The 19,467-nt window shown below is 68.1% G+C and overlaps 1 protein-coding gene across 3 annotated transcripts; it reads right to left on the bottom strand.

Annotated features, from left to right (window-relative positions):
* Positions 1-2,559: 2,559 nt before the first annotated feature.
* Positions 2,560-17,510, bottom strand: INF2 (inverted formin 2). Of its 3 annotated transcripts, XM_069490677.1 has the most exons (22): positions 17,105-17,510; positions 15,841-15,956; positions 15,610-15,769; positions 15,011-15,044; positions 13,837-13,978; positions 13,034-13,175; positions 12,207-12,833; positions 11,605-11,753; positions 11,459-11,520; positions 11,040-11,142; positions 10,713-10,798; positions 10,305-10,405; positions 9,615-9,685; positions 9,421-9,528; positions 8,997-9,067; positions 8,132-8,252; positions 7,839-8,003; positions 7,560-7,662; positions 7,267-7,428; positions 6,077-6,724; positions 5,572-5,628; positions 2,736-2,799 (listed from the first exon to the last, which is right to left on the bottom strand). In XM_069490677.1, the coding sequence occupies exons 1-21, from the start codon at positions 17,493-17,495 to the stop codon at positions 5,573-5,575; spliced, it is 3,618 nt and encodes a 1,205-aa protein (XP_069346778.1). In that variant the 5' UTR covers positions 17,496-17,510; the 3' UTR covers positions 2,736-2,799; position 5,572. The 3 variants fall into 3 exon arrangements, with proteins under 3 accessions (XP_069346793.1, XP_069346778.1, XP_069346785.1); XM_069490692.1 differs by lacking the exon at positions 5,572-5,628 and having other exon boundaries at positions 2,560-2,799; XM_069490684.1 differs by lacking the exons at positions 2,736-2,799; positions 5,572-5,628 and adding an exon at positions 2,806-3,925.
* Positions 17,511-19,467: the final 1,957 nt, after the last annotated feature.

The raw sequence follows: 19,467 nt of genomic DNA, 5'->3' as shown, positions 1-19,467 counted from the left end.
TGGAGGGACAGGGCCCAGAGAGCAGTGGTCTGCTGTCCTCGGGTCCCCAGCTAGGGGCACGGCCCCACCGGCCCCTGTCCTGATAGGGACATGAGCGCCTATCAGGCCATCGCCCCAGGACTGGAGGGGGTGCCCCTCCTTTCCTCCTGGGGGCTCTGGCTGACTGACCTCTGGATGGGGCTCAGAGTGCCTCCAGGCTCCTTGGGCTCCTGGGGCAGCTCCCAGGCCAGTGACAAGGAACCCAGGGAGACTGGACACTGCCCACAGTCCCCACGAGGGAGGGAGTGGACTCTGGGCTTGTCCCCGCAAAGCTCACTCACAGTTAGTGATGCAAGCGCACCCAAGGACTGCGCGCCCCTCCTCCCGGGGCTGTGGGAGGGGACTGTCCCCACCAGCCCTCAGGCTGAGAGCAGCCTGGCCTCCCTCACCGTGCTCCAGCCACCGGCAGGTCACTCCAGCCCCCCGTGCCCAGTGCCCTCTTTGCTCACAGAGACAGGGAGCCTTCCTCTCCCTGAGCCTGGCTGCGGGGGAGACGCCGCCACGTGGGCTACGGCACTCAGGGCTGCCTCGAGCAGTGCGACCACGTCCCCAGGAGAGAGGTGCAGTCTTTATCCCTTCCTGGTGTCACCGTGGGGGTGACAGCTGTCCGGGGGTGGGGTGCAGAGTGAGCACACCTGGCCACCAGAAGAAGCGGCTGGAGCAGGGGGCCTGGGTCGAGGCTCCTGTGCCACAGAAGGTGTGGCAGGCTGAGGACGGATTTTGTTTCTCAGCAAATAGACGAGGTTGTGCAACCCTCACCACGACCCAGCGTTAGAATCTTTCCAACACCCCAAAGGGCTCCCTGACTCCTCCAGCGCTCACTCGCCACCCGCAGGCCCGCGCCCACCATCCCTGTCCCTGTGGGTTTGCCTGTCCTGGCCACGGCACGTCATGGAATCACACAGCATGTTTCCTTCTGTGACGGCTCTTTCACTGAGCGTGTGTTCAAGAGTCCTCTGTGCTGCAGGCCATGCCAGTGTCTGCTTTGTGGCGAAGCCTCCTGCGGTGTGGGCAGACCTCACGCGTTCAGCTGGCGGGGGACACTCGGGTGCCCCCAGTTCGGGGCTTGTGTGATGACGCCGCTGGGAACATCCGCAGGCCAGTCTGTGTGGACCAGCGTCTTCACTCCTCTGGGGTAGATTCCTAGCAGGGGACTGGCTGGGTCACAAGCTGAACTTGTGTTTAACTTTTTAAGAAACTCCCAAACGTTTTCCAAAGCAGCTGTGCCAGGTTTCCTGCCCGCCAGGGCCGCTGCTTTTGTTGCTTTTGAGTTAAATAACTCAACCTCTCCCCTTACCCCCCCCCCCCGCCCCACCACACAAATCTTGAAGTAAAATTAAGCCAGAATGGACCCTGCCACCTGCCGCTGCCCCTCCTGCCTGGAGGAGCGGGGGTGGGGGAGGCGCCTGTCCCAGGGCCCTGTTGTTTCTGCGCTGGGTGGGAGTCAGTTTAGTGGGTTACGACCAGCTAAGAAGCCGGAGTGCACAGCTCTGGCCGTGCCTGGCACCTCGCGGGTTCCTGGGTGTGGGTGTGTATGCAGGTGACTGTGGGCGTCTGTGTGACCTGGGCCACCATGTACAACGTGGTCCCACAGTGAGGTGTGGCCCCCAAAGAGTGGAAACCACAGGTGGCTGAGCCCGTGTACCCCGAGGGCCTCTGGGATCTGCGGAGCTTTGTGGCGGCCACTTCCCCAGTCACAGGGCAGCTCCGGCCGCGCTGCCCACCGCCTGGTGACAGGCCTGCTGCGGGGTAGGGCCGGGCCGTGTGACTGGCAGGGCCCCAGCCCAGGGCCGGGCCAGGGCTGTTTTTAGCAAAGCCCCACTCCCTGCCCCCACCCAGGCCCGCAGCTATTTATAGTCCGGGGCCTGGGGCAGTGGTTGCCCAGCCAGCAGCCATGGCGGCCATGGCGGCGTTTGGCTCTGTAGAGGGGGCTCCGTCCCTCCTCTGCCTGCCACATCCCGCCGCCTACCCCCGCGGCCTCTGAACACAAGTCACTTGCCGAGCCAGGTTTGTTCTTTATTGGTCACACGGCCACCAACCAGCCTCTGCAGCCCACCCTGGGGGTGGCAGGGGCCCCGGCAGGCTGCCCTTGCTGGTGGGTGGTGAGCGGGAGAGGGGCAGCTGCCGCGTGTCACCCTGCATCCCCTCTGGCCGGCGCTTCTGGTCCCTTGGCCCTGGGCTGGCCCTGGGAGGCGCGTCCTGCTGCTGAGAGGCCGGGCCTGGCTGCAGGCGAGGCAGACCCTCCCCACGCTCAGGGGCCGACACCGCAGGGTGGGGGTGGACTCCACAGGGAGGGGCCTCGCCTGCCTCTACCCGGGGTCCGCTGCCCCACCCTGGTCCCCAGCTCAGCCGCCACAGAACAGTAAAGACTGGAAGACTCGCATTTCAGTCGCGGCAGCCGGGCGGAGTGCGGGGCGGGGGCTGCAGTCTCGCAGGTGCGGACCCGGCACAGCCTGCCCGGCAGGCCGCGGAGCACACGTGTGTGGAGCCGCACCGAGGAAGCAGGCCAGGGACGCTGGGTGCGTGCCGGCAGTCAGGAGGGCGCCGGGCCGGCAGCGGTGCCTGTCGGGGTCCTGGCCACAACAGCCCGGAAGGCTCCGGGAGGGCCCTGGCCGGGTAAGGCACGGAGTTGTGGGTTCACAGGGCCCAGTTCCAGCCTGGCCACCGGAACAGCCTCGCTGAGCAGCATGTCCGGCAGCCGCTGCTGCGCCCGGGCCACCCAGGGGCTCTGTCACTTGGCTTTGGGCTTGGGCCTGAGGCCTGTAGGGAGGAGGAAAGGGGACAGCGTTAGGAGCAGCCTTGCTGGGGACAGCGCCACGGTGCCAGCCGGGGTCTCCATGTCCTGGCACCCGTTAACACCACTGCCCGATGGGCTGTGCCGTGCATCCTGGGTCCACTCTGACCCCAGGCCCTGTCTCTGGAGCAACACAACTCATCCAGGTGGAAGCTGCTGGGATGGCCCTGACAAGCCGGCTGCTGTCCAGGCTGGGTCTCCACACGGCTGTCTCCTCTCTGCTGAGATGGGGAGTCTCTGTGGCCCATCCCCCCACGTCCCAGACACACTGCGCTCTGTCACACTCCTCACTCCCCGTCCTCGTGCTACAACTCCAGCTGTCTGACCCTTCTCCAGCTGGGTGCTGAGAGCACCAGGCCCTGCCCCAACAGCTCCTGCCACCTGGGTGGCCTCCGAGATTGGCCCTGCAGGCCCCTGGCCCAAACACCCCCATCTCTCTGGCCCAGGGCCCTCACTTGGCCACCCTGGTGCCAGGCGGTGTCCCCAGATCCCCCGTGGGACCGGGGCAGGCTCGGGTGTGAGAGCCACCGCTTGAGCAAGACGAAGCGCAAACTCAACCATCTCTCCGAGAGGGGTTTCAGCACCACCCCCCACCGCGGAGGGCAGGGAACCGCCAGGGCCGAGGCTGGGGCAGGAGCACCAGGAGCAGGGCGCTGGGCTCAGGGAACAGAGGGGCCCCCAATCAATGGGCACGGGAGCGTGTGATGGGCCCCACTGGTCCCCGCCCAAATGTGCGACAGTGACAGATGTAGAAAACTCGCACAACTTAAAAAAGTGGAGAAAGGAAAGCTCGAACAGGGAGCCACCGGTGCAGAGCAGCGCCAGGGAGAGAGAGAGCCTGGTCCCGGCCGCCCGGCCGCTCGGAGCTGCAAGGCCGCGAGGGCGCTTGTGCAGGGGCAGGACTGCCCAACCACCGCCTCACGCCAGCAGCAGGGACGTGAACCCCGGACAGACAGACAGGCGGCCACGCCCCTCCCTCGACGCACTCCTGGCCCAGACCCAACGTGGACCTGCCTGGGGAAAGCCCTCAGCCAACCCAAAATGCCTTCCAAAATGTCACTGTCGTACAAGACAAAAAGAAGATGGAAAGTTCTAGAGCAAATGAGACCGAAGAGATGTGACAACCAAACAGCCTGTGATTCTGAACGGGATCTCGTTTCCAAAGAACCCAAAGCGAGGGCCCTGAGCGGCATTACGGGGACGCTGGGGCACGTGCCCAGGGCGTGGGCCGAGCACCACACACTGCCGTGTGGGCGTGACACGTCGCCGCGCCCGGGGCTCGCGGGCCAGGTGTCGGGGAGTGTGGGGCCCAGGTGTCCGATGTCTGCGGTTCCTCCCCAGTGGCTCCGGTGGGGAAGCAACATAGCAAGATGTTGGCAATTTTGGTATTTTTTGCAAATTTTTGCAGTTGGGGACAAGGTGGTGTTCGTTCTGATCTCTCTGCAAATTTCCTGCCAGGTTGAAGTTTTCCAAACAAGAAGGTGGGGAGAAGGGGCTCAGCGCGGGCTGGCGACCTCCTCACTGGACAACGGCTGCCGGCCCTGCAGACCCCCCAGCCGGGCCAGGGCTGCAGTCAAGACCAGCCTCCACGGGAGAGGCCGGGCCTTTCTGAGAAACACATGCTGGTGTCTCACCCCAGAGAGCCAAGCGCGGAAAACGACCCCAGCAGCAGGCGCTGGACCGACAGTAAGGGCTCTGTGCCAACAGTGAGGACAAACACAGGGACAGGAATGCCCCGACGTCACTGCTGCCCTTGCCTGAGGGCCCAGCGGCCTCCCGCCTGCACCCCTGCTCCTCCACCGCGGGCCGCACACCCACAGCACCCGGCCTCCCTGCGCTGCCCTGGGCAAGGCCGGAGGGGCCGGGAGACCCCACGCCAGGCTGGCCCTCTGTCCCCACACCCAGCACCGTCTGGGCACACGGCGGACCCAGGCTGGTCTGTCTGGTTGTATGTCAGCGCTCTGGCCCCGGCTGTCCTGCCCACGGGTGGGGGTCCCAGAAGGCCCAGGGTGGCACACACTGGCAGGAAACTGCATCAAAAGACCCCTCCCCATCTCCAGGGCCTCGAGAAGGGCGGGAGTAGGGGAAGGAGAGGCAGGAGGAAGGGAGAGGGAGGATGGGGGGGTAGGAAGGAGGGGGAGGGGTAAGAGGGAGGTGGACGGGAAGAGGAGGGGAGGGGGAGAAGGGGGGGCCTACCCACCCCCTCCCATGCCTTAGAGAGTTGCTGCTAGTCCCTGGCAGTGCCTGCCCTTGGGCCCATCCCTGCCTCCTCAAAGACTTCCTGGGGACCCGCCTGGCCAGCCGGGGAAGGGAACGGACTCAGCGAAGCGCAGGGGCAGGGAACCGCGGTCAGGAAAGGAACCACCTCAGCCTGTCCTGCAGGGAGCTGAGCTGCCCCCGAGGCCCTCCGTGCCCCAGGCAGCCTGGAGCCCTGTCCCCGGAAGGGAGCCCCGCTCAGCGCCGTCCACCCGCCATCCCTAGGCCTGTGTGCCGGAGCCCAGCCCTGAGGCTGCGTCCTGCCGCAGCGGGCGAGGGACGCCAGGTAAGCGAGCCTTGGCCCCGAGAGCGGGTGGACAGAGGGGAGGGAGCCCACCACCGCTGGCGCAGGAAAGGGGGCCTGATGCACCCAGGTGGGCTGGGAGAAGCCAGGATTAGCGTCGGGGGTCCGGGCAGCAAGCTCAGGCCCCACTGCCCTGCCGCCACCGTTAGTGCACACAGAGCGCCGGCTGCATACGTACCTCACTGGATCACACACAGCCTTTTTGTATTACTATCACCACAATCAGGGGCAACCTCTGCTTTCAAACAAAATAAACGCACTCAACAGCGTGTCTCACCCGAGCAGCCCTGAGCACGGAGGGTGGGGGCCGGGGCCAGCTGCCCCGTTCTCTGGCCGGAACGCAGCCACGCGTCCAGGGCCTGGCGCCAGGCACCCCGCCACACCGCGCCCTGCCCCGCCGCGCCCTGCCCAGCCTCTGCTGTGGTGCCCGCCACCCCCCCGCCCAGCCGGAGGAGGAGGGAAGGCAGGAATTAGTGGGGTGGGAGAGGGGCGGCAACACAGGCCGTGGCGACCCCCAAAGCTGCCCTCCTGTGGGAAGCGCGGCCACCTCCTCCCCTGTGGGCTGCACCCCGGAACCACCCTCTTTCCCGGGCGCCCAGTGGGGAAGGCGAGAGGTCCAGGGCCCTGGCGTGGGACGGACAAGCTCCAGCCACGTGCCCAGCTGCCCCCAGCCCCTGCCTTACCTTCCTGGCTCCTGGTCGAACGCTTCTTCCTTCGCCGGCCCGGCCCCTTCGAGGCCCGGCGGGCCCTGGGGAGGGTGCCAGACCCCGAGGAGTCAGTCACTGCGTCCTCAGAGAAGGACCTGTCCAGGGACGTATCCAGTGCGGACTCCGGGGCCGGGTCCTCCTCGTCGGCGTCCTCACCAAGGCCTGCAGCCGGGAGGCCGGCACTGCGGCCGAGGACACCTGCGTCCTCCGGTCCCTGGCTTGTGCTGTCGGCCTCGGCCCGGCGGGTGCCCCCCAAGGATGCAGGGCCCTCGGCGTCATGGCCGGAACTTTGGGCCCCAGGGGGCTGTTCGCTGGAGAACTTGAGGGGCTGCAGGGCTTGACCGTCGCCCAGAGTCACTGGCCAGGCCCCCTCCGAGGGCTGGGGACACTGGGCGTCCTCCGGAGCTAGGAAATCACTGGCGTCCACGTACCAGGAAGAACGCCTCTCCAGGGGTCTGGGACCACCCTCATCCGACGGCTCCTGGGTGGGCTGCGGGCCAGGGGTCACGGCGTCGACAAGGTCCCAGCCTGGGGGCTCGTTGGTGGCTGAAGCATCGAGGCCTGGCCCAGAGGTGGGGCAGCGGGTGCCACCCCGGGGGCCCCCTGCAGGGTCCCTGCTGGCCGCTGCGAGGGAGGGAGGGAGGGAGGGAGGGTCAGTGAAGGGCAGGCATTGGCCCCAGCCAGCCCCAGGGGCCTCCCTGTCTGGGCTACCCCAGGCCCTGCCCAGCCCCTGCCTGGAAGCCTCCCGACTCCGTGGGATCTCTCGGGTGGCTTTCCACAGGGCGGGGCGTGGCCTCAGCATCCACGCCCTGTCCACAGCATGGGAGAGCCACGCCGCCCCACACCCCGAGGAGAGGGGCCTCTCTCACCAGGGCCGTGCCACCAGCCTCCGGCCTCAGGTGGCCTTTGTGCCCTGGGGACCCCAATTCTCCGGGCGTCTGGGGCTGGGCTGGCGGCTGTCACATCGGGCCAGGGCCCCGAACAGAGACGCTCCGAGGACAGATGGCGGGAGGAGGCCGGTGTCCTGGGCCACCCCATCTCAGGCGCCCCGGGGCAGCCCAGGGAGAGGATGGGCTTTCCTGTGAGGTCAGGGGGCTTCCTGGAGGAAGGCGCACTGTGGGGATGCGGAAAGGGAACTGAGGAGAGGAGGTGGGCAAGGGTCTCACCAGACTCCGTGACCGCTGGGGGGTCCCCTGCAGCTGCCTTGCTGGCCCTGTCCGTGTCCGTGCGGCCCCGGGCTGTCTTCCGCAGCTGGAAACCCTTCCTGATGTCGGCCAGCAGGGCGTCGATGATACACACCTCCTCCTGCTTCCCGGGCCCCTTCCTGCCTGGGGAGCCCACGGAGCCTCAGAGAGGGGCTCATGGGGACCTGGGGGCCACCCGGAGGGCCTGGGGGCGCCGAGGGGCTGAAGCGTGGCCTGCCCCTGCCGCTGCCACCGCCCTCCTGGCCGGGCCTCACCTGGCTTCCCGTCCTCGCCCCGAGGCCTCCGCGCCTCCTCCTCGGCCAGCTGCTGCTTCCTCCGCTCTGCCCTGGCCGCCTGGTCCTTCCGCTCCTTGTTCTCCTGCGCCGTGAGCCCCGGTCGGTCACCCAGCACCAACCCCGCGGGCTCCACAGGCCGCACGGGGTGGGGCCGAGGGCGACGGGCGGCCCACAGTGCTGCGCCCACCGCACGGCTCCGCCGAGGGCGCCCAGGACCCCACTCTGGCCTCCGGGCTGGGTCCTTCCCGGGCCCCTCACCTTCAGGGCGCGGATGAAGAGGTCGCGGAAGGTCTTCATGGTGCTGAAGGTGTCCTCCAGGGACAGCTGCTGGGCGTCTTCGCACAGGTAGTCAGCCAGCTCCTGCCGCTTCTGCTCGATGTCCTCGAAGAGCTTGTCCAGCGCCCGGGAGGCCGCGATGCTGGCCTGGGGGCACGGGGCGCGGTCACAGCCCTGGGAGGGCCCTGGGGGACCCCCAGTTCCTCAGAAGCGGGGGCCGCAGGGCGGGCGGGTGGGGCCTGATTCACCCGGGACGCGTGTGCCCGCCTGCTTGCCTGGAGGCGCCCCGCGTACTGCTCCTGCACCTCCGGCACCGAGGCCGACACCTTCTGCTCTGTCTCCAGAAGCTTCTTCAGGTTGGAGCTGGCCTCTGAGCGGATGATCTCCAGGTTGATCCTGAAAGGCACCGGAGGGCCAGGCAGAGACAGGTGACAGCTGACATCCAGCCACACTGGGACATGGGGGCCCGACCTGTACACCCCCGCGGAAACCCAGGTGCCTCGCTGAGCACTGCGGGGCCCAGAGCAGGTCAGAACCCTGAGGCCTGCCACGTGGTGTGGTCACGCCTGGTCTAGTGGGCCCTTGGTCCTTTCTGAGTATTGGGACAGGGACCCCTGATGGTCACATGTCCTGCTCGCCTGCCCTGCCCCCACTGAGGCTCAGCAGCCCCTGGACCAGGGAACCTTCCAGGGCAGGTGGAGCCTGGGAAGGGCCTGTGCTTGGAGCCAGGGCCCTGGGTGGGTGCGGGGGAGGGGGTGGTGGCCCGGACTGCCCGCCTGTCCCACCCGTGTGACCCCAGGAAGATGACACGGCTTCCCTGGGCCTGTTTCCTCGTCTACACGGTGAGGGAGGCAGGACCGTGCCTACAGGCTGTCGTGAAGGTTAGCCTTGGAGAGAGACTGTTAGACTTGCTCCCAGTGTGACCCTGGGCAGGTCAATCCCTGCCCCCAGGCCTCAGTTTCCTCATCTAAGTCACCCAGGACAAGCTATGGCAGATGGTCCCGTCCCAAAGTGAGAGCCAGCATTCGTCCAGGCAGGGTGCTGCAGCCGAGACCTGGCCCTGGCCGGCCGCCTGGCAGCTGGGCCAGAGGCTGGGGGTCCGGCTGGTGGTGGAGGGGGGCGCTGGCAGGAGCTGCCTACCCTGCTGCCTGGGAGGGCTGCTCCAGGTCCCGGGGCAGCTGCAGGAGGTCCGGGTGGCTGCTTTCCACTTCCTGCAACAGGACACGTCCATGAGATCCACTGCGGCCGCAGCCTGGACCGGGGATGCCCCTGTCCCCAGCCCCTTCGCTCCAACCCTTAGCAAGGAAGGTCTAGAAACCCCCAGCACTTTGGGCCTCCACATCCTCCCCGCGGGCCTGGCTTTGATTTTGTGCCATTTCTGCTTTTCTCAGGGGCTGCCCCACACCGGGGGGCAGGTGTCCTGGGAGGGTGGAGGCTCGGCTCGGGCTCAGACGCTGGGGGCCCAGGCGGGATCCTGGGATGGGGAGACCAGCCCCCCACCCCCGCGTCGAACGTGTCCCTCACGCCCTTCTGCCCCCGTGGGCGCGTCCCGACGGCAGCCCACCTCCAGCACATGGTGCAGCAGTGTCACGCGGTTCTGCTGGGACTTGGTCTCCGTGAGTTTCAGCAACGTGCTGATCTTGAAGCCGTCAGCGTCACCTGTGTGGCTGCCCTGGGAGGGACAGGGTGTGAGTCTCCCTGCCTCCCGGGGGGGTTCCGGGGGCAGCACGAGGCAGGTGGGCAGAGCCCCCGACTCACGTAGTTGAGGAAGTTCCCGATTCTCAGGATGAGCTGGCAGAAGACGGGCAGCCGGTGGCTGGTGAGCAGGCCTGCGGGAGGGGCGGGGCGGGGAGGGGTCTCGGAGCCGAGTCCCCAGAGCCCCAGAGTGGGGCGTGGTCCTGCTTGCCGGCTCCTTTGCCCGCTACCCCTCAGGTCCCTTGCCCAGGCTCAGCCCAGCTGGGAGGGACACAGGGCCGGGCTCGGTGGCTGCGAACTCCGCCAGGAACAAGCCCGGGGGACGGGAAGCAGGTCTCCCAGGGCAGCAGCACTGACCCCTCACAAGCCCTGGGCACGGATGACAGCGCCCTCCCCGAGGGTGGGGACACCGGGGTGCTGAGAGGGACCTCCTAGCCTGTGGCTGCTCTGGCTCCCGGTAACTGTCCCGCTGTGGGGGAGATGGGAGGGGACACCCACTGCGTGCACGTTCAGAAGTGAGCTGCACCTCGGGGTCCAGACCCGTGGCGTCCCTGCCCACGGCCATGCTGTTCCCGCTGAGTCCCTGCTCAGAGGTGCGTGTGTGGCCGTGTGTGACAGAGGGTGTGAGCAGGCACATGTGTCTGCATGTGCCTGACGTGGTGGTGACGGTGACGAGGGTGGTCTACGGTGAGGTGGTGAAGGCCGACACCCTCAGGTGCCCTGCTGTGTCCCGGCGCCCCCGGCCCCACTCACTGTCGCAGGCGGCAAGCACCAGCTGGGCCTTGGGCTGCACCATGTCCAGCACGACGGCCGCGCCCTCGCACAGCAGCATGCACTCGACCCGCAGCTGGTAGCTGGGGACCGCAGAGCCCACGGTCAGGGGCCGGGAGCCCCCACCCGCCCGCCTGCAGCGTGGGGCTAAGCCCACAGATCTGCGGCTGCCGGGCTGAGCTGTCCCCGGTCTACTCAAGCATTGGGGCAGCCGCAGAGTAGTGGCTGCTCCCTCGGGCCCCACCCCTGCAGCTTTGCTCTTTGAAGATGGGGCGGGGGGGGGGGGCAGCAGGTGGGGCACGAGCAGAGTTTGGAAACCAGACAGTTGTGGTTTCGGATGGGGGGGGAGCCCCTCCCTCTGCCGCATCCCCACGGGCTGCCCGTGCTCACCAGGGAACGCCCAGCAGGAGCAGGTAGAACTGGTCGGCGTTGGCCAGCCTGGCTCGGTCCTCTCTGAACGCCCGCAGGTTTTCAATCTGTGGGGAGGAGGCCCGCGTGGAGGACCCCTGCCTCGTGCCAGCTTCCCGCCCTCCCGCAGGAAGCCCTCCCAGACTGCCTGTTGCCTCCGCCCGCCCATGTGCAGCTCCGCTCCTGCTGCGCACGGCTCAGGGCAGGGGCAGAGCTGGGACCCCTCCCTTCTGTGCCCCAGCTGGGAGCCCCCAGGGTCTACCCCCCACCCAACCCGATCTCCCTTGGTTGGCGGGGGTCCCAGCTCACCTCGTGCTTCTCCGGAAGGAGCTTGAGGAGCTGTTTGAGAACCTCCACGTCAAACTTGGTGGTGTCCCCAGCCCGGATCATAGCGGTGACCTCCTCGTTGGAGCTGGAGGGGAGGACGGAGCTGCTCAGCAGAGGGTGCGGCCAGGGGCCCCAGACAGCCCGCAGCAGGGGAGGACTCAGCACTGGCCTCAGGGCCCAGAAATCGCCTGCTCTGGCTGCTGCTTGTGTGTGTCCTCGGGGACGGTCCCAGCTGATCCCTGGGTGCTTCCCAGGAGCCTGGGCTGGGTGGTCTCTGGGGCCCCCTGGGGCAGCCTGCCTCCCACCCTGCGGACGGCATGCACTTCCCGCGGCGGCCTGCAGAGGGCACCGCCAGCCGGGGGAGGCAGCGGCGGCGCGGGGCGGGCGTCTCTGACTCTCACCACTTAAACTGCTTCAGGAAGATGTTGAGATTCAGGCTCTTCTTGGAGTCGAGGAATGTGATCTGGAAAACACGCACCCAAGGCGCTGGTACCTGGCCGGGCAGGGCAGGCACCCGGGTCTGCGTCCTTCCCCGCCCCCGTCCCACCTCCTTGGGCTCCTTCCTGGCCGGGGCAGCAGCGGCTGGCGCCCTGGGCTTGGCCACGGGGAAGGAGAAGAGCTGCTCGATGCTGGAGAAGTCGGGCTCCACCACCTCGGTGTCCGGACTGCCCAGCGCCGCCCACATGGAGTTGCCTTCTGCAGGGAGGGCGGGCGAGGGCACGGCCGCTCAGCCTCCCTCGGGCCGGGGTTCAGGGGGCAGGGGGCAGGGGGCGGGGCCTCCCAAAGCCTATCAGGGATGCCCTGCCTGAGCCCAGCTGGGTCCAGCATACAGCAGGCACTTAAACACGTGGACACGCAGGTGCGTGTCCGTGTGGCCGGTTGCGTGGCTGCTGGCCGGCCGTGGCCTTCTCTGAGCAGGGCACGAAGGGCCCGGGCAGCGCAGGGGCTGCGTGCAGATCCCAGACTTGCAGCCACCCCCAGGAGCTCGGGCTGGGGGGCTCCAACCTGCTCCTCCCCCGCCCCCGCCCCAGACCACGCTGAGCCAAGAGCAGGGCTGCCCTGGCCACTCCCTGCCAGGGACATGCACGCTATAGCACCCTCAGCCCCGTCCTCAGAGGGAATCTCCCTCGGGGGGCTAGGGCCCCTCACCACGTGCCACGTTGGACGGCAGCTTCTGCCAGTTGAGCTTCTTCATGCGCAGCGTGGGCGGGTTCACCCGCCTGTGGCTGGGGACCCAGGCCGAGCCCAGGCTGTGGTCCACCTGGGCCACAATGACCTCCTCCACGCCGTCCACTTCGGAAGGGCCAGGGAGGCCGGGCAGGGGTGGAGGTGGGGGGGGCACAAACCCATGGGAGGCTGGCAAGGGTGGGGGTGGGGGAGGAGGCGGGGGAGGGGGTGGGGGCGGGGGAGGGGGTGCGGCCTCCGGGCCTGGCAGGGGGGAAAGGAAAGAGGGAGGGGCCCCGGTGGTAGAGCTAGGAAGCGGGGGTGCAGGCGGGGGTGGGGTGGGTGTCCCCTGCTCCAGGGCTCTCGGCTGTGGGGCTTTCCCTCCACTGTCTCTCGGGCCGCTGCCCACGGGCTGCCAGGCGTGGGCCCCTGCTGGCTGCTGGCCCTCCATGCTGGCCTCAGGGGCAGTGCCATCTTCAGGGGAGCTGCCCCTCTGACGCTGGCCCAGGTTGGCCTGGACGCTCTTGTGGGCTTTGTCCAGAGGGCTTGTTCGGAGCCGCCCCTTGACGGACAGGAGCCGCTCGACCACCTCCTCCAGGGTGCACTCCTGGGCTGTGGTGGGGGACGTCCAGGGTCAAGGGAGAAGGCCAGAGAAGGGGACAGGAAGGAAGGGACGTGGGCTGCAGGGGAGGCAGGAAAGGGGTGGCCACCTCCCTTGGGCAGAGGATGCACGAGGGGCCGAGGACGGCCCCCCCATGGTCTAAGACTCCTGTCTGCCCACCGGCCCGCACCCCTGCCCCCTGCCCCCTCACCGTCGCTGGCCAGGAGCACGGCCCGGTTAACCAGGCTCTCCAAGGCCTCCCAGAGCAGCTGGCTGGAGCGGTGGGTGGGTTCCAGGTGTAGGAGGCCCTGCAGCATGGACAGCAGCTGCGTGGACGCCGGGGTGCAGCTCACCTGGGGAGGCAGGTGGGGGGTCAGCAGCTCTCCCTTCCCAGGTGGGCCGCAGACTGTGGGCCTGTCTGCTGGGGATGTCACCCCATCACCCCCATGCCTCGTGGGGGCCCTGGCGATGACAGCATCAGCGCCCGTGGCACTGGTGACATTTGGGACTGTCTTGTGCACTGTAGGATGTTAAACAGCGTCCCTGGTCTTCACCAACTCGGTGCCAGTAGCACCCCCCGCCTAGTGCTGACAACCGAAGCCGTCTTCAGACGCTGCCTGGGGCACCGTCACCTGCAGCTGACAGGCACCAGCTCAGAGAACGAAAGGCCGGGCCTGAGCTCCGGCTCCTGGCCACCCCCCCCCACCGAGTCCACCTGATGGGGACTGGCCACCTGGGGGCCCAGGACAAAGGCCAGCTCTGGGCAGCCCTGGCCTTTGGAACCCTGTCCTTCTGGGTCCTGCAAACCCAGCTACCCAGCTCTGACCCCGGACAGCCAGCCTGGCACCCAGCACTCCTGCACTGCCTCCCTCCAGTCCCCAGCCTTGTCACTCCCTGCAGGACTGGCCAGGTCACGGCAGGCTGGGCCGGGGCCAACGGGGGCCATTCCGAGCCCTGGACCTGGGCCACAGCCCACTCTGCTGGGGCCTCTCTCCACCCCCCAGCCAGGCCTACCTTGTGGAACAGGGAGGCGAAGACCTCCTGGTGGCTGTTCATGTCAACCCCGCCGGACACGTGCAGCAGCTCCTCTTCGTCCTCGGCCTTGGCCTCCTCGAAGGCCTCCAGCTGGATCAGCAGGTCGGCATCTTCCAGGTCTCTGAGGTGGGGGGGCCGGCTGAGCCTCCTGCTCCCACCCCCCCCACTCCCAACAGGCAGGGGCAAGCCCGGGCCGTGCTGGCAATTCTGCCACTGCAGACCCTGAGTGTGGCCAGGGGCGGCAGCCTGAGAGAGTGGCGGGCTCGCCCCTGCCAGGTCACAGGGGCAGCTCCACCCCCCTGGGAAGGTCAGGCTTCCCCACTTCCACCAAAAGATGTGCACACCCAGGCCCGGGGGAGGGCCAGGACTGAGCGCCGGGGAGGAAAGGCCCCCCGGGTGCCGGGAGCGCATGGTCAGACCACTTCCGAGACAGGCCCACCGTGGCTGCTTGGACACAGGCAGGGGCAGAGCGCTGGCAGAGGGGCTTGAGTGTTCATTGGGTCCAGGACTTGCCAGTCATCTCAGCCTGGCCAATGAGCAGAGCCCTCGGCAGGCAGGGCAGGCCCCCCTCACTTGGGCACTGGCGGGGCACAAAGTACCCACTTGGCAAAACTGTGCCCGAGGCCCATTCAACACCAGCCACACCAGTCCTGGGCTCCTCTGAGCTGACTTCTCTGGGGTGGCGGGGGGGACCCCGCCCTGAGTGTGGTCCCGACTGAGGCCCAGGATAGGGTTTCTCAGCTACCTGGGCTCCTAGCAGGGCTGTCAGATTAACAAATAAAACAACAGGGTACCAATTATATTTCAATTTCAGATAAGCAATGAATAATTTTCAGCATAAGTATATCCTATGCAGCTTCTGAGATATACTTACACTGAAACATCACCTGTCGCGATCATCTGAAACCTGCACTCACGATGCCCTGTCCTGCACCTGGCAGCCCCCGTCCCCAAGGGCAGCTGCCAGGGACAGCGAGCCGGCTCTAGCCTGAGACCTGGCCTCAGAGTGGACCCACTGGGGCTGTCTGGGTGCCACCTCCCTGCCCATCTAGAGGTGCTGGCTGGGGAGGTGACTGGGACCCGAGGGGCAGCTGGGCCTGGCTTTGGGGAGCAGCAAGGCGGCGGTGGCAGGACCGGCACTGTGGCCACTCACCGCAGCCGGGTCAGGACGTCCAGCAGCTGCAGCCCTGGGACGGGACAGACAGACTCAGAGGGGTGCAGAGGCTGCCTCCGGCCACCCCTGCCTGTCCTAGGGTCACCTGCATCTTGCACCCCGCACCCACAGCCCGGTCACTTCTACCACCCAGGGCACCCAGCCCTGCTCTGCTTCTCCCGTGGGACTCCGGGACGTGAGGCTCCGGAGGGGTGACACTGTGCTGGGCACACAGTGGGGCTTGGTCACAGCAGGATGGGCAGGGCTGGATGTGGGGGTCACGCTGCCTGCACCCCTACGCCACCTGCCAGCCTTTGCAACTGGGCACTGTCCAGGCTGACGCCCAGGTGCTCTGGGGCCTGTGTCCACTAAGGGGCAGCTGGTGGCAGGAGGCTCCCCGGGCCCGAGTGAGACGGCGCCTTCCTCTGGGGCCCGGTGGGGGGGCAGTGGCAGGTTCTGTGGGGCCCCCACCTTCCGGGGTGGAAGGTGGGCTGGGCTGGCCCAGGAGGCCCTGGGAAAGGTCTGCCGGGCACCCGGCTGGCAGGAGGGCACCCGGCTGGCAGGAGGGGCACCCAGGGGCCCGGCCGGGGGGTGGTTACCAACAAACTCGCTGCGCAGCTGGGTGCGCGTGCGCAGGTCCTCGGGGCCCAGGATGACGGCGTTGATCACGCTGAGCAGGGTGACGACGTAGGGCACGTTGTCACTGTCCGAGAGCTCGCTCATGATGACGCTGAAGCGGTACTGCTGGCTGCACACGGTCTGCGGGGAGGTGGGGTCAGGGCGCGCCCAGGTGGGAGGCCCCCGCCCGCCTGGCAGGCCCCGCCACTCACCTTGTAGTGGTCGAGGGCGTCCAGGGTGAGGGCGTGGCCCTCGGGCGAGTAGATGCATAGGGCGGCCAGCAGCTCAAACACCTGCTTCTTCACCATCACATTGGACGTGTCCAGGGCTGCCGGGGCGGGCGGGTCTCAGCGGGGCCACTGTCCACCCTTGCCCCACGCCTGTGCGGCCGGGCTCCGGGCAGACGCCAGGGCTGCTCCGCACTCACCCCAAGCCCACGTAGGGTGCTGGGCAAGGGGCGGGCCCTGCGGCGCTGTCCTCTCCCCATGCCCCACAGGGAAGGGCCTGGAGCCAGGGGCAGCCCCAGGCATTTCGGGGTCTGCTGAGCTGGCCCCGCCAGTCCCGTCCCTGGGACCCATGTTTTCCCCAATCTCAGCCCCGTCTACGTTTACGGCAGACAGAGCCTGGGATGCCTCCTTGTCTCCGCAAGGCCCCGCCTCCGACCCTATCCCCCAGGCTGTGAAAGACTGGGGGTGTCTGTCATCCAGCCCTCCTGAGAACAGGCACAGGACTCACTGGGCAGCCAGGCTGAGGCTGGCCTGGCCCCTGGGTCAGACACAAATGAGGCGGCCTCTGGCTCACTCATGCAGGCACCTGCTGCCCCCGGGCCTGGCTGCACCCATCACTGCCACCCCCAGCTGGTCCTGGAGCCCCAAGCGTCAGGGAAACCAGTTGCTGCCATGGAGCAGTCCAGCCTAGTGGGCAAGGGTCTCTCCCAAGGGGTCAGGACTGAGCACAACCGGGCGAGACTTCCTGGAGGAGGTGGCAATGAGCTGGCACTTAAAGGATGAGCAAGACCCTGGAAGCATGCAGAGAGCAGCCTGGGCAGGGCTGCTGCTGGGGAAGAAGCCCCCAGGTCCCAGGGCAGGGGACCAGGTGGGAAGGGGAGCCCGGGAAGGTGCCAGCAGGTGAAGGAGGATGCCTCCAGCAGGATCGGGCCAGACCTGGGGCCCTGTGGCTGGGCTGGGGTCACGGGCTGGGAGCCAGGCAGAGGGAAAGTGGGAGCCACTCGGGGGACCTGTGGTTTTGACCAGGCGGCTCCAGCTGCCACAGCGAGGACGAGGGCCTGGACCAGCACAGGGCCGGGGGCAGGGTGGGGTGGAATCACAGGACCAGGGGGACAGCAGGTGCAGCCGGTGTGGGGCCCACGGTGACCAGGGCTCAGATGCGGGGTGCACGATGCCCCCCGACCCCTGGAAGCCCTACTTGCCCGGCCCACACCCAGGCCCTGACTGCTGCCCGTGCCGCGAGGCTCACCGAGAGAGAGCTGGCGCGCGTAGGCCGGGTTGCTGAGGATGTACTCGATGCCGCGCGGCGAGTTCATGACGGCGCGCACGCAGCTGATGCAGGTGAGCTGCAGCAGGGCGTCGGCGATGCGCGCCACCCCGCGGCCCGACAGCCGCGCCAGCGCCTCGAGCAGCAGGTCCAGGCCGCTCTGCTCCAGGAACTGCACCATCCAGCCGCCATCGCTGCTCTCCAGCCGCTTGCGCAGGCCCGAGTAGTTGACCACGGAGGGCATCTGCAGCAGCCGGATGCACAGCTCGGGGTCGGCGCTCTCCAGGTTGGCCTCGGTGGGGTCCGAGTCCTGCGGCCCCAGCTTCTCCTTCAGCGCCGCCCACTTGCGCTGGGCGCCCTCCTTCACGGACATCTTGCCGAGCTGCAGGGCCGGGGAGAAGAGCCGTCGGCTGGGGCAGGGGTGGAGGCCACGCCCAGGCCGCGGCCCGGGTGGGGGGCCCAGCGCGGCACCAGCGGCAGGTGGGGGCACAGTCCCCAGCCCATTTCTCTGTCGTGCGTCCCGCTTGGGGGACGCGCTGTGCTGACAGGTCACAGTGGCACGCTGTCCCTTGCCCCGGGAGTTCCTGGGCCTCCCCCGTGCCCATCCCTGACGAATCGCCAAGGCGCCCATGGGCGCAGGCAGCAGGGTCCCCCTGCACCCACGAGGACCCGAGAAGGTCAGAGCCGAGGCCGCGGCTGCACAGACCAGACCTGCGTGGCCTGGAGAGGCCTGGAGGGCAGCAGGCGGCTACACTGGCTGGAACACCACTGAGCCAGTGGTGATGAGGCAAAGAAAGGCTCCCTTATCTCACCCCAGGCTGCTTCCCCTGCCCCAAGGGGCAGGGTCAGATGGGGCAAGTGGTGGGGGGAGCCCAACCCCCAGGCACTTCCTGGGCTGCCCAGTGTCAGGAGTGAGGCCAGGGAAGGAACGAGCCGCCTGGGGGGTCCCCGGGCAGGGAATGCCCCTCAGGCAGGGAGGCAGCTGGGCCAGGCCAGCTCTTCCCTGTCAGTGTGTCTGTCTGCGCTTGGCGGATAGACAACTGAGACCTTGGCCCTCGGAGTTCTACCGGGACTCAGCCCGGACCCCTCTGGAAGGCTGGAGGGAGGCCTGGCCCGGAAGTACCCCCTGACCCCGACGCCTCTCCCCAAAGCAGAACAGGTGGTGGCTGCACCTCGGCTGTCCTCTCCACATCCACCAAGTCCCCCTCCCTGGGCCCAGCTGGTTGAGACACTGTCCCCAGCCACAGCCCCTGGGGACTGGCCTCAAAGGTCAGGGGCATCCCAGGCCCTCCTGCGACCATGTATGGCTTGGACCTTATATTTAGCGTTGAGGGGAGGCCTGAGGGGCAGGGCCTGGCAGGGACGCGGCTCCGGAGCTTGGGCCCAGCCCCCGCACTCTCCAGCCGGCGCCCACCACTCCCGAGGCCCTTTCCAGCCCCGCTGCCCGGGGGGAAGCGGCTCCCAGAGCAGCCAGGCCGTGCCAGGTGCCTCAGCTGGGAACAGCAGAGCGTGACTGCACCCAGCCGGCGGCTGTGGAGCCCCTACGTGCCGATGGCCAGCGCGGCTTCACTGCAAGCGCCGCCCACCCTGGCACGTCGGGAGGACACAGGACAAGGGGCCGCTGGGGTCGCACGGGACCCAGAGGCCGAGTGGGGACAAGCGCCCAGGCCTGTCCTCAGGGTGGCTGTGGCCCTGGCACCTGCCATCCTCACCTCGGAGGCCCCGCTGGCCCCTCCCCTCAGCTCCAGGGCCCACACTCCACCTGCCCAGCTGCGCAGAGACCCAGCCTGGCCTTTCAGCCAGTCCAGCCCCGCCCGCCGCCCGCCCCTCCCTGCCCAACGCCCCGTGAGGCCGGCAGGACCCTCGGGGAGGCAGCCCGATGGGTGGCAGGACTTCCGGCCCGCATGGTGACCCAGCGCGGGTCCTTAGCCCACCCAGCTGACACCCAGCAGGTCTTAGCGAGTCACTCATGTCTGAGCCGCGGGGTCCCTCACCTGCACCTCTGGCATCAGGCTGCTGGGAGCTCCTGGGAGGCTGCGGACGCCCCTGCCCCTGCCCGACCCCTGTGGGTCATCTGCCCTTTCCCCGGCCCTTGGAGGGTGGAGAGCCCAGAGACCCTTCGACCCCCGTGGTTTTACCCACCCTCCCAGGACCCACCCCCAGCCGTCCGCTCACCCAGATGCGTAAGACCTTCCGGCTGCCTCTGCCCACCCACTCGAGGCCCCGTCTCGGGCTGCCGGCGTCCTCCTGGCTTTTCATCACTGCTGACCGTGACCTGCCCCCACTCAGGCGGCCTCGGGTCCCAGAAGCCCCTCGAGGAGGTGGGGGAGGGCTGCTCCCACCAC

The sequence above is a fragment of the Eulemur rufifrons genome, chromosome 2, assembly GCF_041146395.1.
Source record: "Eulemur rufifrons isolate Redbay chromosome 2, OSU_ERuf_1, whole genome shotgun sequence".
Lineage (NCBI taxonomy): Eukaryota > Metazoa > Chordata > Mammalia > Primates > Lemuridae > Eulemur > Eulemur rufifrons.
Note: the sequence above shows the minus strand (reverse complement) of the source record. Positions and strands in the feature narration are given on the sequence as shown.

What these genes read in the sequence shown, in the direction of transcription:
- INF2 (XM_069490684.1), bottom strand. Translation starts at nt 17,495, where the DNA reads ATGTCCGTGAAGGAGGGCGCCCAGCGCAAGTGGGCGGCGCTGAAGGAG. An exon ending in CCAGGAAGGAGCCCAAGGAG is followed by an intron (nt 11,521 to 11,604) that starts GTGGGACGGGGG and finishes CGTGTTTTCCAG; the next exon opens with ATCACATTCCTCGACTCCAA. An exon ending in CAGCCCTCCCAGGCAGCAGG is followed by an intron (nt 8,253 to 8,996) that starts GTAGGCAGCTCC and finishes GGTGCCTTTCAG; the next exon opens with GATCAACCTGGAGATCATCC.